General features: G+C 52.5%; 1 protein-coding gene across 1 annotated transcript in view; it reads left to right on the forward strand.

Annotated features, from left to right (window-relative positions):
- The first annotated feature begins 2689 nt into the window (after positions 1 to 2689).
- The window catches only part of LOC116939361 (delta-like protein 1), a 32215-nt gene continuing 17683 nt past the window's right edge, over positions 2690 to 17221 (forward strand). The window contains exons 1-4 of the mRNA XM_032947605.2: positions 2690 to 3137; positions 3817 to 4086; positions 4527 to 4587; positions 6284 to 6541. Coding sequence (XP_032803496.2) covers positions 3009 to 3137; positions 3817 to 4086; positions 4527 to 4587; positions 6284 to 6541 — 718 coding nt within the window. The 5' untranslated portion in view covers positions 2690 to 3008. The remainder of the gene's footprint in view (positions 3138 to 3816; positions 4087 to 4526; positions 4588 to 6283; positions 6542 to 17221) is intronic.

Consider the following 17221-nt stretch of genomic DNA (forward strand, 5'->3'; position numbering starts at 1 on the left):
TGACGTTTTCTTAACATATTACATAATATTGCAGCGTTAATCCATAGCATAACATCGTTAATTTTCATTCATACATAATTTTTTTACAATGTTTGATTTATCTGCGGTGTTATACATTTTTTAAGGAGACTTTCATAATTCAACACGAATATGAATGAATCTCCTGAAACAAATTGCGGAAATATATTTGGAAACGTGTTTTCGGTCTATTACAATTAATATCACCATCACACCTCCATCATTATCATCACTACTATCGATGTTAACAGCGCATTTTTGGCGCCTGTTATGCAGGAGGTCGTGGGTTCGACCCCTACGCTGACACCTGCTGTATATTTGAAGTTTGCGGTGTCTTTCTCCCCGTGGTCGCGTGGAATAACCACCGATTCCTCCGGTTTTTTAGAAACATTGCGTTTAGAGTATTTGGCTGCAATAGATTTCCACGTAAGAAGTCACTTCGCCGAGTTATTATTTGTGGCCGGGTCGCTTCTGGTCTTACCTGGTAAAATAAAAAAATAGTGGAAGTAATAGTAAATGCTGTTCATGATAATAGTAAACGAATGAAAAAAAACATCATCTACGTTACCCCCATTATTACCACTACTATCCACAGAATTCTGAGTGGTGCAAAAAGTAAAAAACAACTCGATGTGAAGCGTGTATAATGTAAAGTGATGAAAATGTGAAAGCACATGTCCTGAATTGGCTGTGTAATGGCTTGACCTAAGTCCCTCCCAAGAAGGCTTAACAGCATCGTTGGAACAAAAATGCGTTTCGTGTGACAGGAGGAAAAGTTTAAAAATAGGATGGATTTCATTCACTTTACTTTTCCAACACTGTATTGTCGAAAAAGTGCACCGTTGGCAGAAGCCCCCTCCAGCACAGGGACATTTAGAGAACATCTGTGGCCAATTCTTCCACTTGGTCAGACGCCTTGAACGAAACCGATGTACGCTGTACCCGTTGCTACTGCTTGGTGGTCCGAGGCGAGGGTATTTCAGGAAGCTGCTCGTTGCTTCAAGTGGCGCGTCAAGAGATCAAGACGGCGACCTCTGGATCGCAAGTACAGCGTTGGTAACCATTATACTACCGCAGCATCCTGCAGACGTAATTTTAGAGTCCTAGATACAAACAACAACAAGAACGGGGCCTAATTTCAGATGGAGCTATCCGGGGATGAGCTCTCGAAAATATCCCCTGAGGGTGGTGGGTGGGTGGTGGTGGGTGGGGGGTGGTGGGTGGTGTCCGGGGAATTGGACGTTGAGGGGCCCGAAATATTTTGGGGGGGAAAGTGAAGTACTGGACAATACCATGTAAAACTTTGCACAAAGAAGAGTGTACCGATGAAGACGAAATAGAGGGCACTCGTTTAATGTAATCACGTTCGCGAAGCCAAACACACATTAAATTCACACTCACATTTAAGAGCTTTATTATTATGAACAGTTTTAATTAAATGTGCGTTTGACTCTCAAATGGAATTTCCACCTACACCGAATGTGTGGGATGAATATTAACACGTTTCATTCTCGTTATCATCGCGACAATTTTGATCATTGTCGATAAAGAAGCCTCGCCAAGCCACCAGACGGAACACTTTGGAAAAGTGCAGCCCCTTTGTCAAGCTACTGCTGGATGAGAGCCTCCCAAAACGGTACGGGTCGTGACGGTTATTTGACTAAACTTCATCACGCTGGTGGTCAGTGGCAGTCGGGGGAGGAAGGGGATCAAATACGTGGGAGCATACAGAGTACAGTACAACAATGGATTTTGCCACCGCTGATCAGTGCACGTGTGAGCAGCACCACGGACAGCGAAGGCATGGTGCCATCAGAGCCCGCAACTCATCATCATCAGCCATGGTTAATCCACTGCTGGATGAAGGCCTCCACATGCAACCGCCACTACAAACTATAATGCGATGTAGTAACCCACCAACCACATCCACGCAACATTGCGGAAGGTTAATGCTATCATTCAAACCGTTAAGCAAAGTAAGTGGGCTTGGTCAGGGCACGTCGCTCGAAAGGATGATGATGATGGACGATTGTCAAGAATAGTGGCGGGGGTGGCTGCCTAGGGACGGAACGAGTCCGAGAGGAAGTCCGTCGGGGAGAGATTGAGGGGTCAAATCAGCTCGGTGGATTGTTGCATCGCAGGCTCGTCGTGGATGGCGGCGGCTCGGAGGAGGCACTTCATTCAACAGTGGATCGACCATGGCTGAGGGATGATGATGATGATGATGGCGACTTGCAACAAGAGGCAATAATGAGGCGCTCGGCCGCGTCCCGTCGGAGAGTGGTGCGCTATCTCGCACGGCAGACGGCGCAGCCTGCTTCCCCTCCCTGCCGCTCGCTAAGTCCGCCTGTGTTTGCTCGAGAATTAATGCAGATTGAACACCACGGGGGGGGGGGCGAGAAGGAGGAGTGGGGGGGGGGGGAGCAAGGGATGAAGATTCCCACCACTCTTCTAGCTGTTATGATAGCCCCGCACATCTGTCGACACCTACCGCCAGTTATTTAATTCAGACGCCACTGCGCTAACAGCGGCGGTGGTTATTGGTGGTGGTGGTGGCGTATGGCGTCAGCTGGCGGCGTGGAGGATGAGGAGGAGTGACCACGCGGACCGGCCTCCCCGCAGTGATTGGGCTGAACGCGGAGCCACTGCCTCTTAAAGCGTGGGGGGGGTCGCGGGGCAGGGCTCACAGCGAGCTCACGCACGCACGCACACGTGCTGCTGTGAGCTGAGCGCTGTCATCACAGCACCACGAGCGCGCGCGTGTCCCTTCCCTCCCTCCCTCCCTCACTCCTCCTCATCCACGCGTCGTCCTCCTCCTCCTCCTCTTCTACTCCCGTCATCATCGTGACGGCAGCCTGGCTTGTACCGAGCAGCGGCCAGCCTGACTCATCAAATCACCGAGCCGTCCGCTGAGCGCCTTGGCTGCTCCTGCCCCACCGGGAGGGTGGTGCCTTGTGAGCCACGCTCAACGCGCCCGGCGGCTCCGCCGGATGACACAGGCGGCATTGGCTTACAGAGGCAGCGCAGAGCGCGGTCGCGTCATGGATGTGTTACCGGAGGCTGTGCTGCGACTGTGGATCGTCTCCTTCGTCATCTTCCCCATGCTACTGCTGCAGCAGGTAGCGGCGCGTCTCTCTCTCTGTCTCTCTCTCTCTCTCTCAAATCCTCACGCTCCATCGCATCGCTCACTCTGCTCTATTCACCCCCACTCGGTGGTGTTCATCTGCAATGCAACCCTGTAGCGTGATCTTGTTTAAAATGTGTGTGTGGGGGGGGGACACAGTCAACGTTAAACTTTAAGCACATGTTACACGCTACACATCACGGGTATTTGGTATGACCTCTGATGCGTTCTGATCGAGCTCTCGCCCTCGTTGTGAATGAGGAGAGGTTGCGATCCCTGTCCCACTCGTTATGGGGGGATTTGATCGAGGCCACTCCAACTATTGCAGACGGTTTGTTGGAACAAGCGAAGCTGGCAAATTAAAGCGAATACCGCAGCAGATCAGTCGGTTGTGTGAGCGATCATTAAAAGTGCGTGTGGTGGGACACAGTCGTTATCACAGCTGGCGAACTTAGAAGAAGAAGAAAAAAATCGCCACCGGTGTTCAATATTATGCCAGTATTTTTTGACATTACTACGAAAATAGAAACGTGTTTGAGCTTTACAGCAGGGGACCGAGGGATCAGCCTCCCGCCCCGGGGCTGGTCTCAAGCTCCGTCTCGCATCACGTCTGGCATGTCAACCCCCCACCGTCGTCTCTCCGTCTCGGTCGTGATCCGACGTTTCGCGCGCAGGCTGCGTGCGCTGGGATCTTTGAGCTGAGGCTGCAGGAGTTCACGAATGATCAGGGACTCCTCCTGGATGGCGCCTCGTGTGGGGCGAGCGCGGAGTGCATGACCTTCTTCTCGGTCTGCCTCAAGCACTATCAAGCCAGCATCATGCCCGATCCGCCCTGCACCTACGGCAGTGTCGTCACCCCGGTGCTGGGTCTCAACTCATTCGCCGTGCGCGATTCGGACCGCTTCCAAAATCCCATCCGCTTCCCCTTCAGCTTCACGTGGCCGGTAGGCGTCCATCTCGCGCTCGTTATTCCGTTTTCCAACCTGCCACAGATACAAAGGATGAGTCGTTACGCGCTGCACGTGCCCGATCGTTGTTAAACACGTATCGGCGCTCACTAAAATTCGATACGCACGGACACACGCGCGGACACGCGCGCAGGCGTGCACGCGCTCACACAACACGATCTCCGTCGTAATTATGAATCAGCGCTGTCTGCGCACGCACGCCACGCAGCACGCGTTTAGCAATCATCGGGCGCGTGCAAGTGCGTGACGACTTACCCACAACAGAGCTAAACAACAACAAGAGGGTGACGTGCGGCGGCGAGGACAGATGCTTGCGAAAATCACGCACTCACCGCACTCACCGCACCCAGACCCCCTTCACCTCCATCGCGCGCGCCTCACCTCACCCCCCCCCCCCCCCCCGTGGTGTTCTGCAGGGAACCTTCTCGCTCATCATCGACGCTTGGCACGCGGAGGCCGACGGGGACCTCACCACAGGTGGGGGGGGTGGGGGGCCCCACGCGGCGCCGTCGCCGCTGAGTTGGGCCCGCGCCGCGCGCGTTGCGTCACCCCGCGGCCTCCGCTGCGGAGCGCCCTGAATGAAGGTCGCGCTCCGCACGTGTTCGCGGGCTGTGCCGCTCAGCACCGATGTCCGACTCCCCTCCCTCTCTCTCTCTTTCTCTCTCTCTCTTTCTCTCTCTCTCTGCACGCACCGAGAGCTTCCTCCACGCCGCATCGCAGCACCGGCGGCACGCACGGTCAAATAACCTCCACGACTCGCCCGTGGTGCGGGGAGACCCTCATTCAGCAGTAGCTTGACAAACGGTGGGGGGAGTGCTGTGCATGCTTTTGTTCCTCTATCTCGTGCCTTGCGGCACTTGTATGGAGAAAACGAGCACATTGCAAAGATGACGACGACGATGACGACGATATCAAACGTTAAAATACTCATCCCAATTGCATTCGCTGTATCCCACACATCCACGGTACAAGCCGAAAACACATCGGGATGATCTACAACAGCAACAACCGCGAACATCTATGCGGAAGGTCGAACTGCGCGGTGGAGGAGGGCGTTCGTGGCCCACAGTGAAACCGTGCACCGAGTCCATTGACCCTCACGGTTTTCGCAACATTTGAGGGGGCCGTGCAGATACCAATTGAACTGCCAGGGGGGTGGGTGGGTGGTTGGGTGGGTGGTGAGGGAGGACACACTATAAGCCTGCTCCTGTTACCGAGTTAATCACACAGATACACACACACACACACGCGTGCCAGCGCGCCCCCCCCCGCCAGACCCCCCAGCGTGGGGCTGCATTGAGGGAGCGTCAATGATGCCCCGAGATGTCAGCACGGGCCACTGGACGGTAAAGATGCGTGCAGGACGAGGACGCAGTAAACACGCAGCGTGCGTGCACTCGGAAGGACGCGGGCAACGTGACCGTCTGCACCCACAGAGGCGGGCAGCGTTCTCTAAATTACGTGGAATTTAAACTGCGCGCAATTTAATTATACTGTGTGTGTGTGTGTGATTCATAACTACATTGTTCCAGCCCCTTTGACAATGGACTCTGCTCAATTAAGGGCTCCCCACCGTGATCGAGGTTGTTTGACAACAATACTCACCACGCTGGTCATTGCGGGGGGGGGGGGGGGTAAGGCGGGGGGGTTAGCGGTGGGTGGTGGTGGATTTGACCGGTGTAGATGTCACGCGGCATTGATGTGACCGCACTAACCACCGCGCCGCGGCTCCACCGATATCTAAATTTCACACCTTAAAATTAGTTTCAAACGTGTATTTTTACTCATGCGAAATACGATACTCCGACCTCTTCCAAGATGTGGAATAGTGAGCAAAATACCCTTGAGACTAGAGGTGCCCTCTACAGACTGTCTCCAGCAGAGGCTATTATTTATACTAGCAGTGACACGATCAAGTAATTGCAGACCTACGCCTTTTCACCTTTACGGACACCCGGTAACGTCTCTATCCATTAGATCTCTTGGCGTAGTAACGGCGACATTATCAGCTCCGGTGGGGGTGCGTCAATCGGTCAGGAGGGGCACCAATATTTAATTCGTCTCTCGTAGTGTTTGTCAAAGGGGGGGGGGGGCCCAACTCGTGTCTTCGCCTGCCCCCCACCCCCGTGCTTAATCGCTCGGGCAATTTGTAATTCCGCTGGCCAATCCGCAGATGACCCGGCGCGCCTCGTCAGCCGCCTGGCCACGCAGCGCCACCTGAGCGCGGGCGATGACTGGTCCCAGGACACGCACGTGGCGCGCCACGCCGCGCTGCGCTACTCCTACCGGGTCGTGTGCGCCGAGAACTACTACGGAGAGAGCTGCTCCGCTATCTGTCGCGCCCGGGACGACGCCTTCGGGCACTTCACGTGCGGAGACACGGGCCAGAAGGTGTGTCTACCGGGCTGGAGGGGGCCCTACTGCGCTGAAGGTACGAGAGCCCCCCACCCACACCCCCAAAACCCCCAGACCTACCCACGACCACATCACTCACCCTGCCACCCCCTCCCGATGATCCGCTCCCCCTCGGCGTGGGAAAGCGCCAGATCGCCCGCCCGCCTGCCCGTTCGGGAGTGGGTGAGTGTGTGGGTGAGTGAGTGAGTGGGTGAGTGAGTGAGTGGGTAGGTGAGTGAGTGAGTGGGTGAGTGAGTAGTGGGTGAGTGGGTGAGTGAGTTAGTGGGTGAGTGAGTGAGTGGGTGAGTGAGTGAGTGGGTGGGTGAGTGAGTGAGTGGGTGAGTGAGTGGGTGTGTGAGTGAGTGAGTAAGTGAGTGGGTGGGTGAGTGAGTGGGTGAGTGAGTGAGTGAGTGGGTGTGTGTGTGAGTGAGTGGGTGAGTGAGTAGGTGGGTGAGTGGGTGAGTGAGTGAGTGAGTGGGTGAGTGAGTGAGTGGGTGAGTGAGTGAGTGGGTGAGTGAGTGAGTGGGTGTGTGAGTGAGTGAGTAAGTGAGTGGGTGGGTGAGTGAGTGGGTGAGTGAGTGAGTGGGTGTGTGTGTGAGTGAGTGGGTGAGTGAGTAGGTGGGTGAGTGGGTGAGTGAGTGAGTGGGTGGGTGGGTGAGTGAGTGAGTGGGTGAGTGAGTGAGTGGGTGAGTGAGTGAGTGGGTGTGTGTGTGAGTGAGTGGGTGAGTGAGTAGGTGGGTGAGTGGGTGAGTGAGTGAGTGGATGAGTAAGTGAGTGGGTGTGTGTGTGAGTGAGTGGGTGAGTAAGTGAGTGGGTGTGTGAGTGAGTGAGTGAGCGAGTGGGTGAGTGAGTGAGTGGGTGAGTGAGTGAGTGGGTGGGTGAGTGAGTGAGTGAGTGGGTGAGTGGGTGGGTGAATGAGTGAGTGAGTGTGTGAGTGGGTGAGTGAGTGGGTGAGTGAGTGGGTGTGTGTGTGAGTGAGTGGGTGGGTGAGTGAGTAGGTGGGTGAGTGGGTGAGTGAGTGAGTGGGTGGGTGGGTGAGTGAGTGAATGGGTGAGTGAGTGGGTGAGTGAGTGAGTGAGTGGGTGAGTGGGTGAGTGAGTGAGTGGGTGTGTGTGTGAGTGAGTGGGTGGGTGAGTGAGTAGGTGGGTGAGTGGGTGAGTGAGTGAGTGAGTGGGTGAGTAAGTGAGTGGGTGTGTGAGTGAGTGGGTGAGTGGGTGAATAAGTGAGTGGGTGTGTGGGTGAGTGAGTGGGTGAGTGAGTGAGTGGGTGGATGAGTGAGTGAGTGGGTGAGTGAGTGAGTAAGTGAGTAGGTGGGTACGTGAGTGGGTGAGTGAGTGAGTGGGTGTGTGAGTGTGTGAGTAAGTGAGTGAGTGAGTGAGTGGGTGAGTGAGTGAGTGGGTGGGTGAGTGAGTAGGTGGGTGAGTGGGTGAGTGAGTAGTGAGTGAGTGGGTGAGTGAGTGAGTGGGTGTGTGTGTGAGTGAGTGAGTGGGTGGGTGGGTGAGTGAGTGAGTAGGTGGGTGAGTGGGTGAGTGAGTGAGTGGGTGGGTGGGTGAGTGAGTGAGTAGGTGGGTGAGTGAGTGGGTGAGTGAGTGGGTGAGTGAGTAGGTGGGTGAGTGGGTGAGTGAGTGGGTGGGTGAGTGAGTGGGTGAGTGAGTAAGTGAGTGAGTGGGTGAGTGAGTGGGTGAGTAAGTGAGTGAGTGGGTGGGTGAGTGAGTAAGTGAGTGAGTGGGTGAGTGAGTGGGTGGGTGAGGGGGTGAGTAGGTGAGTGAGTGGGTGAGTGGGTGAGTGAGTGGGTGAGTGAGTGGGTGAGTGAGTGGGTGAGTTGGTGAGTGAGTAAGTGAGTGAGTGGGTGAGTGAGTGGGTGGGTGAGTAAGTGAGTGAGTGGGTGAGTGAGTGAGTGGGTGAGTGAGTGAGTAAGTGAGTGAGTGGGTGAGTGAGTGTGTGAGTGAGTGGGTGAGTGAGTGGGTGAGTGAGTAAGTGAGTGAGTACATGAGTGGGTGAGTGGGTGAGTGAGTAAGTGAGTGAGTGGGTGAGTGAGTGGGTGAGTGAGTGAGTGGGTGAGTGGGTGAGTGAGTGAGTGGGTGTGTGTGTGAGTGAGTGAGTGGGTGGGTGGGTGAGTGAGTAGGTGGGTGAGTGGGTGAGTGAGTGAGTGGGTGGGTGGGTGAGTGAGTGAGTAGGTGGGTGAGTGAGTGGGTGAGTGAGTGGGTGAGTGAGTAGGTGGGTGAGTGGGTGAGTGAGTGGGTGGGTGAGTGAGTGGGTGAGTGAGTAAGTGAGTGAGTGGGTGAGTGAGTGGGTGAGTAAGTGAGTGAGTGGGTGGGTGAGTGAGTAAGTGAGTGAGTGGGTGAGTGAGTGGGTGGGTGAGGGGGTGAGTAGGTGAGTGAGTGGGTGAGTGGGTGAGTGAGTGGGTGAGTGAGTGGGTGAGTGAGTGGGTGAGTTGGTGAGTGAGTAAGTGAGTGAGTGGGTGAGTGAGTGGGTGGGTGAGTAAGTGAGTGAGTGGGTGAGTGAGTGAGTGGGTGAGTGAGTGAGTAAGTGAGTGAGTGGGTGAGTGAGTGTGTGAGTGAGTGGGTGAGTGAGTGGGTGAGTGAGTAAGTGAGTGAGTACATGAGTGGGTGAGTGGGTGAGTGAGTAAGTGAGTGAGTGGGTGAGTGAGTGGGTGAGTGAGTGAGTGGGTGAGTGGATGAGTGAGTGAGTAAGTGAGTGAGTGGGTGAGTGAGTGGGTGAGTGAGTGAGTGAGTGGGTGAGTGGGTGAGTGAGTGAGTAAGTGAGTGAGTGGGTGAGTGAGTGGGTGAGTGAGTGGGTGAGTGGGTGAGTGAGTGAGTGGGTGAGTGAGTGGGTGAGTGGGTGAGTGAGTGAGTAAGTGAGTGAGTGGGTGAGTGAGTGGGTGAGTGAGTGGGTGAGTGGGTGAGTGAGTGAGTGGGTGAGTGGGTGAGTGAGTGAGTGAGTGGGTGAGTGAGTGAGTGGGTGAGTGAGTGAGTGGGTGAGTGAGTAAGTGAGTGAGTGGGTGAGTGAGTGGGTGAGTGAGTGGGTGAGTGAGTGGGTGAGTGAGTGGGTGAGTGAGTGAGTGGGTGAGTGAGTGAGTGAGTGGGTGAGTGAGTGGGTGAGTGAGTGAGTAAGTGAGTGAGTGGGTGAGTAAGTGAGTGAGTGAGTGGGTGAGTGAGTAAGTGAGTGAGTGAGTAAGTGAGTGAGTGGGTGAGTGAGTGGGTGAGTGAGTAAGTGAGTGAGTGGGTGAGTGAGTGGGTGAGTGTCTCGCACATCTGGTCCGGGTTTTGTGCGTCTCGTCAGCGTGGCGTGCGGGAGGTCGGGCGGTGAAGGAAGCCGAGTTTGTGTTGTGGAGGCCGTGACTAATCGTGACTAATCGTGACTAATTTCCACCCCGCGGTTTAACCGGACAGGAGAAAGGGGGGGAGGGGGGGCTAGACGATGACATCTTCATGACGATCCACAACACAGCTCACTCTGTCAATCCACTGCTGGATGAAGATCTCCCCTGCGCACAGAGCTGTCACTCGCTCACGGACTTTGTTTGATTCGCCTTGCTTTACCACGGCTGCTGTCGTGGTAAAGCAGGTCCAAGTACCGATTTTAATCGCCGCTGATGTTAGCCGTGGCAGGAAATTAAACAAACTTAACAGCGTTAACTCTCAACCTATTTACACCTTCAGCAGCGCCGTTTGTTGCGTGGCCTATGGGGCTGTGCTCAACGACTGTGACTTAGAATATGTATATATGCTGTAATAGATCCACGGCAAAAGTGTGCGAACCAGTCGAGAAGCACTCACGGTTTTCACGGCCGTCTCTCTGAAGGCGATAGCACCGCGTGTGTCGACGACTATGGACATCCGTTGCAACAGACTTGGCGCTAGACACTGCAAACCGAGCTTCTCGTTAAATCGCCGTGTCACACCATTTGGTGGCCGTGGGTATTAGCGAAAGCCCCCCCCCCGTCCCCGATTATTTAATCTCCTTGTTATTGAATGTGTGGCGCAGTGTTGAGCGCGCTGCGCTGCGAACCCAACCATCTTGAGTTCGATTCCTGACCGTTGGCACGTCTGGATGGTGAATGGGTCGGTAGGGAGAATCCATAACCTTACTCTTACGTGAAACATGTGGGCCGGAATGTGATTTTTTGTTATTTTAGACTCGAGAGGCACCAAAGCTTTGACCAAACTTGATGTATTACCCGCCATGCCTAAGCGTCGTAATGTCACTCGAGTATAATGTGTCTGGTCTAGTCTCCAGACTCACATAGAGAAGAGCCGTGATGTGTATTATAGATTACGTTAAATAAGGCATCGAACAAGTAGGTGAATCTCTTAAACGTGTCGGGTGAGTATTTTTACCAACCCGCATTGACCAGTGTGGTGAAGTATGGTCACATATATGCCCCTCCTCCCACGCTCCCTCCATGGTAGTGCAACCTGAATCTCTGTCCTCGGACACATCCATTTCTCATCTCATCATTCATGATGACAGCTCCAAACAGATGGAATCAAGCTCGTGTGGCTGGAATTTAGGTGAATTATAATTCAATCTTGATTTAAAGCTTTCGTGACTGCAGGTGTTCCATACTCTTTGGTTCTTTCGGTAAAGTCACGTGGGTATAAAATCGAATAAATCACGAGCGGACGCTTGTGTTGCGCCCGAAACGTCGTGATTTCTTTTATTTTATACCTACTACGTGACTTTACCGAAAGAACCAAAGAGTATGGATTATTTTTTAATTTCGCTGGATCGTGAGAGATGGCGGCAGATTGGGGAGGGAGGACGTCATCCAGCAGTGGATTACAAATGGTTGCTGCCGATGCTGATGATGATGAGCATTGAGCAGTCAATAAGTGGTTCATGTGCTGTTCGTCTTCGTGTTGTTCTTGTTGAGAAGGCAAACAGGGGAGTTAAGAAATGAGTAAAAACTAAATTTCGATTTAAAGCTTTCGTGACTGCAATGATTCATCTTCTTTGGTTCTTTCTGTCCTACCAGACAGTCTCGCTCCCTTCACCTGATGAAGGCCGCTTGTGTTGTGGCCGAAACGTCGTGAGAATATTATTGTGTTATTTTATTTTATCAATTTATTATTTTATTCTCATTCTACGTGACTTTACCGAAAGAACCAAAGAAGAGTAAAAACTACTTGGGCACGCCATGCGGCATAGATTCTATACTACGGCATGCCACTGACTTCGATACATGTACTGTGGACTATCTAATCATACGTTCATTCATAAAAGGGTAAATATTGCTTCAGGTGCCCGAATGAAAATGACAGATTACATACGCGCCACTAGAGGGCAGCATTATTAATGTATGTTTATACTGTGTACTGCCTAATTATAAATGCCCAGTTGGCTTATCAATTAATTAACAAAGAAACGTACTTTTATCTACAAAAAAACATTACACACGTGTCAAACAGCCAGGTTAAGGTTCGGCCTTTCTAAGACGTGATATCGACAAGACCCAAGTTATATGAATCTTCGACAAGCCTTGTCGAAGATTCAACGGTGGATTAAATAAACAGGACAATTAGGGGGGGAAACAACGTTGTGACCAACTCGTTATTTAATGTTGCTCGGGGTTCAATTTCAACCGGAGCCGTCCTGGGCTGAGCTCTAGAAAACTGTTGTCAAGGCATTGTAGGTGCAGGGTCCAGGACATTGGGGTAGGCAGGGGCAGAAAATATTCCTCGATTCTAATTAAGCGCTGATGCTGCTGTTGCTGCTGCTGCTACCTTCTGCATCGATGGAAAAGGAGGGGTCAGGTTTGTGCCAATCGTGTCATGTATAGCGGAAACACTTTTCACATTAAAATTTTACAGGGTTCGCTGTTCTATGTAATTTGGTCCCGGTTGTAGATTTCATATAGCCTAGAGCAGGGGTGGCCAATTTGTAACAGACCGAGAGCCACAAAATACCCCTGAGTATATATACAATATATCATACAACTTATCGCACAACTTTAATTAAATATTATTTGTAACTGTAATACGTTGTGCCCCTTCGATATCAGATGCGTGCGGTGGATTCAAGAGCCGTGGATGGCTCTGGGGACGCCAGTTGGCCATTGACGCTCGAGAGTCTGATACATTTTCTAACTTGGCCGGTATTTTTACACGTGTTACGTGTTTTTTTTTTATATATAATGTGAGTGCAGTATTATATTTGCAATCTTGATGAGATGCTGCTGGACTTTAATCACAAGTTTAAGGTATTCATTGTCTAATTCCAGTCTGGGGGTCGTCTCAGCCTATAGTCCCTTCAGGGTCGATAAAGTTAGTACTGTGTGGGAGGTCAAAAGTACTGTAAGCATTCTATTGATGGACAGTCCTCAGCATGGCAATGCGGAATTTCCATCATGCTCAGGGGATCCGACGGGGCTGGGTACAGCCCAAAGCCCTTGTGATCGGGGAGACTTTTCCCTATGCTGTACGTCCAATACCCTGGGTGGAGCGGTGGTGCAGTGATTAGTGCACTGCGCTGCGAGCCGGAAGTCCATGGCTAACATCGATAGTGAGTGAAATCTGAATCGCTCTTCGGCCCCCGAAATCACAAACGTGCACTGACTAGCACGGTGAAGTATATTCGGACTATGATCGTAACAGCGTGAGGAGGCCTTCATCCGTATGTATGTTGAACTTCTTTCGCACCGTACATAGCCAACTGGTGCTGATCCGAGTTCCAGCAGTAAACTAACAAAGGGGCTGATGAATAGTAAACTGTATCGTGCACAGCATCCAAATGGGACCGGAGTTATTGTCATAATTCCATAAGAATAATGCCCAGTTTAGCCGTGTCGTTATTTCGATTGAAACGTATAGTCTCGTTCATTAAAATCGGTGCAATGCCTCTACTTTCATTAAAACGCATAATTAGATCTTAAAAAGACGAAGGTGTGAAGGGACGGGTGGTGTCAGTGATCAGTGGGGTTAATGCGTTCAACAAACACCATGCCGAGCCGCGCCGGGGGGGCCTGGGGTGGGGGGGGCAGGGTGGGTGGGGGGTCGCCTGGGTGGGGCTGGGGGGCGGGGTGGGTGGGGGGTCGCCTGGGTGGGGGGGGGGGGCCTGGGGGGCGGGGTGGGTGGGGTGATGCTCATGGCTCTGTCGCTGCAGCTCCCTGTCCGACTCTTTCTCTCTCTCTCTGTCTTTCTCGGTGTCCACCACTCGCCATGTCTGTCGCTGTGTCCAACTCTCTCGCTGGCTCACTCTTCCGCTGTCTCTATTCGCCAATACTACTCCCTGTCTTTCTCCCAGTTCGACTCTTTCCCTGTCTCCATCTCCAAAACTCTCCCTGTCCGATTCTTTCCATGTCTCTCTCTCTTCCTGTCACTCTCCGTGTCCGACTCCCACTCTTTCTCTCTCTCTCCATCTCTCCCTGTTTGTCTTTTGCCACGTTTCCCCTTCTCTCTCCACCCCTAATTATATCTCTCTCTCCCCGTTTCTCTCGCTCTCTCTGTCTTTCGCCTCGTTCTGAATCTCCCACTGTCTCTCCCCGTGTCCGAATCTTTCCCTGTCTCTCTCCATTTGTGTCTCCGCAGCTGTCTGCATATTTGACGGCAACTGGCTTTGGCCCTGCGTCTGACGCTCCGTCTTTCTCCGTGTTGTCTTTGTGATTTGTATCTATATCTTCTGTGCCTTATTCGATAACAAACATCACGATGTGCAAGTGTTAGTCATGAGCAAGGCTGATGCACACAGAGGTGGCCTGACAGTTAACAGGTTCCGATGAGGCCGTCAGAGATCTGATAACTCGCACCCACCCACACTTCTCGGCATCTGTGTTTACCCTAAACAAATACAGTACATTGTATACACAGCCAATGGTTGTGTACACAGACAAATGGTTTCATTATTTTTGCTTGTGTTTCTGCCTGCAGGACACAGCGTAGAAATAAAAAAACATGGATAATGCATTAACTGTGGATGTGTTTGTAAAGAAACCTGATTCGAGGCACAACTCTGTCCAATATCAGTTGTGTTTCGTAGACCTTCAGTGAGAACTCTCGACAATTGGAACATGCTGCTACCCCACGTTACTTCCACCGCCGCTATCACTCGCTAGATTGTGCGAAAAACACCATTCGAGGATGTTAATTGATAATTTTGCAATGAAGGAAATCTCGAAAATTAATCTCCGGTGTTAATTTCTCGCACCTTTTGTATACCCACTGTGCATATCCTTGCTATGCTAATATATTTATTTAAAAATATATATATATTGGTTTTAAAAAAATGTATCACACAAACAAAAACACATGGTCCAATTTTGTTCGTAGGCCCTGGTGTGCTGTAGATGCCGGGTGGATTATTATTACATCACAGGATGGTGAGAGGTGGCGATGGCTTGGAGAGGGAGGGAGGACCTTCATCCATTCAGCAGTGGATTGATCATGGCCGATCACCGTGATGATGATGTATTAACTATCAGTTTTTCTTTTTGCAAAGCGAAGGAAAGTGGCTGGTTATGTTTCACTTGGTGACGTTGGATACCTCAATCAGGGGAGGAGGGTGGGGGGTCTCGGCAGGGTTGGGATTTGATTGACACTTGACACGAGGTCCGTGGGTGCTCCGAGGAGCGTCAACCCCAGTGGGCTGTCGAACGCCACAGCCCTCTGCACGGCGGTGGTAGGGGCGGTCAGCGAGCTGCACTATCAACCCGGCGACAACAAGTTCGATTCCCGCTCACGGTCAAGACCGGTGATGGTTATTCGAAACCCGTCCTGGGCCACCCCTAGGTCGACTCAGCCTCAAATGAGTACCTGGTGCAGTGTGTAAATATCGCCACTGGGGAGACAAAAACGGGCCGTGTGTGTTGCTGGCCACCCAGCCCCGATTGTGCCGGTTCTGGCCTTCATAGGTGCTCGCTAGCCGCACTTGCCCCAACAATCTGTGAAGGCTACACGGGGGATCTTTGTCTTGGGTGCTAGGCCCATAACGTGGGAGCTGACGGAGCACAGCATTTTTGTCTAGCTCCCCATGCAAGATGCGTTCTCGGGTTCTTGCAGCGCGTTGTTCGGCACGATGTCCGACGTTTCGCTCCACGTCTGGGGAGCTTCTTCAGGCACTGCATCTTAACAGCACGTGGAGCGAAATTGAAATCTTATGGGGGAAAAAACCCCGAACCCTATTGTGCACTGCGAGACGCATATTTATATTTTTGGGGGGAGGGGGTTATAAACCAAGTGAGGATCATCAGAATATTTATCCTGGAAGAATCCGATGAGCTATGAAGCTCTTTTTCACAAAAGTCCAGTAGGGGCGGGTCAGCGAGAGACAGATATATATCATGGTGTGGTAGACATTCACGAAGCGGCTTCATTTCTTCTCGTATAACGCATAACAATAACAATGTACAACCACTTTGTCAATCCACTGCTGGATGACGGCCTCCTTAATCCGAATGAACCATGAAAAAGGGGGGGGGGGGAGTGTGTGGGTGGTTGTTTACCACGTGGTTGTTTACCACGTGGTTGTTTACCACGTGGTTGTTTACCACGTGGTTGTTTACCACGTGGTTGTTTACCACGTGGTTGTTTACCACGTGGTTGTTTACCACGCGTTATCACTCGCCGCTGAATTTTAGCCGTCAGTGGCCACGAATCAATCTCAGGTCAGCGGGTTCACATGCCCGCAACGTGCTAACAATTCGCCGCGTTACCGCTACCACCACCACCACCAACCACCCACCCACCCCAGCCACTAATACCCCCCGCCTCCTCCACCACCACCACCAACCCGTAAAACACGTGCGCCGCATAAAATGGCCCCGAGTGTTTGGACAGCGCCGCAGGAGATAAGTGGACGTGCGCCGGGCGCGATAATGCAAAGCGAGGAGGACGGTCGCGAGAGATAGCGGCGAGGCGAGCGGGTCGAGCGCAGCGCTCAGCGAGATTACGGGGCCCAGCGCCAGCGGGAGAGGGAGGGAGGGAGGAGAGGGAGGAGGAGGAGGGAGGGAGGAGGAGGATGGAGAGGGAGGATGAGGAGGATGGAGCGTGGAGATGGAGCCTGGAGAACGGGACGGCAGCGGCACAATAGCGCAGCTGACCAGCGGGGGGTTTCACCTCTTCCACCACCTCCTCATCTCCTCCTCCTCCTTCCCAGCTGCCCCACTCACTGCAGGCTTCATCGTCACCTTCGTCATCGTGATCGTCATCGTCATGAGTAAATTTTGAAAAAATATCGTCACAGGCCCAAAGGGACCGCAACAACAAGCGGGCAGCAACAAACAGCACTATTGTCGTGTAATAGATGCGAGTTAACACGTTTCTTTAAATTGGGAAGGGTTGCAAGAACTTAGTTTAAAGAAGACGGCATGGGAGGGGAAGTCCAAAGTGGAGCAGTGCGAGGGCAGGGACAGAACGAGAAGCGTCGTGACCTGCAGTGTGGTGGTAGGACACAGTGTGATGGTAGGACACAGTGTGGTGGTAGGACACAGTGTGGACACAGTGTGGTGGTAGGACCCAGTGTGGACACAGTGTGGTGGTAGGACACAGTGTGATGGTTGGACACAGTGTGGTGGTAGGACACAGTGTGATGGTTGGACACAGTGTGGACACAGTGTGGACACAGTGTGGTGGTAGGACACAGTGTGGTGGTAGGACACAGTGTGGTGGTTGGACACAGTGTGATGGTAGGACACAGTGTGGACACAGTGTGGTGGTAGGACACAGTGTGGTGGTTGGACACAGTGTGATGGTAGGACACAGTGTGGTGGTAGGACACAGTG

This window comes from Petromyzon marinus, chromosome 6 (genome assembly GCF_048934315.1).
Source record: "Petromyzon marinus isolate PM22_M1 ecotype Great Lakes invasive population chromosome 6, UKy_Petmar_22M1.pri1.0, whole genome shotgun sequence".
NCBI classification, from domain to species: domain Eukaryota; kingdom Metazoa; phylum Chordata; class Hyperoartia; order Petromyzontiformes; family Petromyzontidae; genus Petromyzon; species Petromyzon marinus.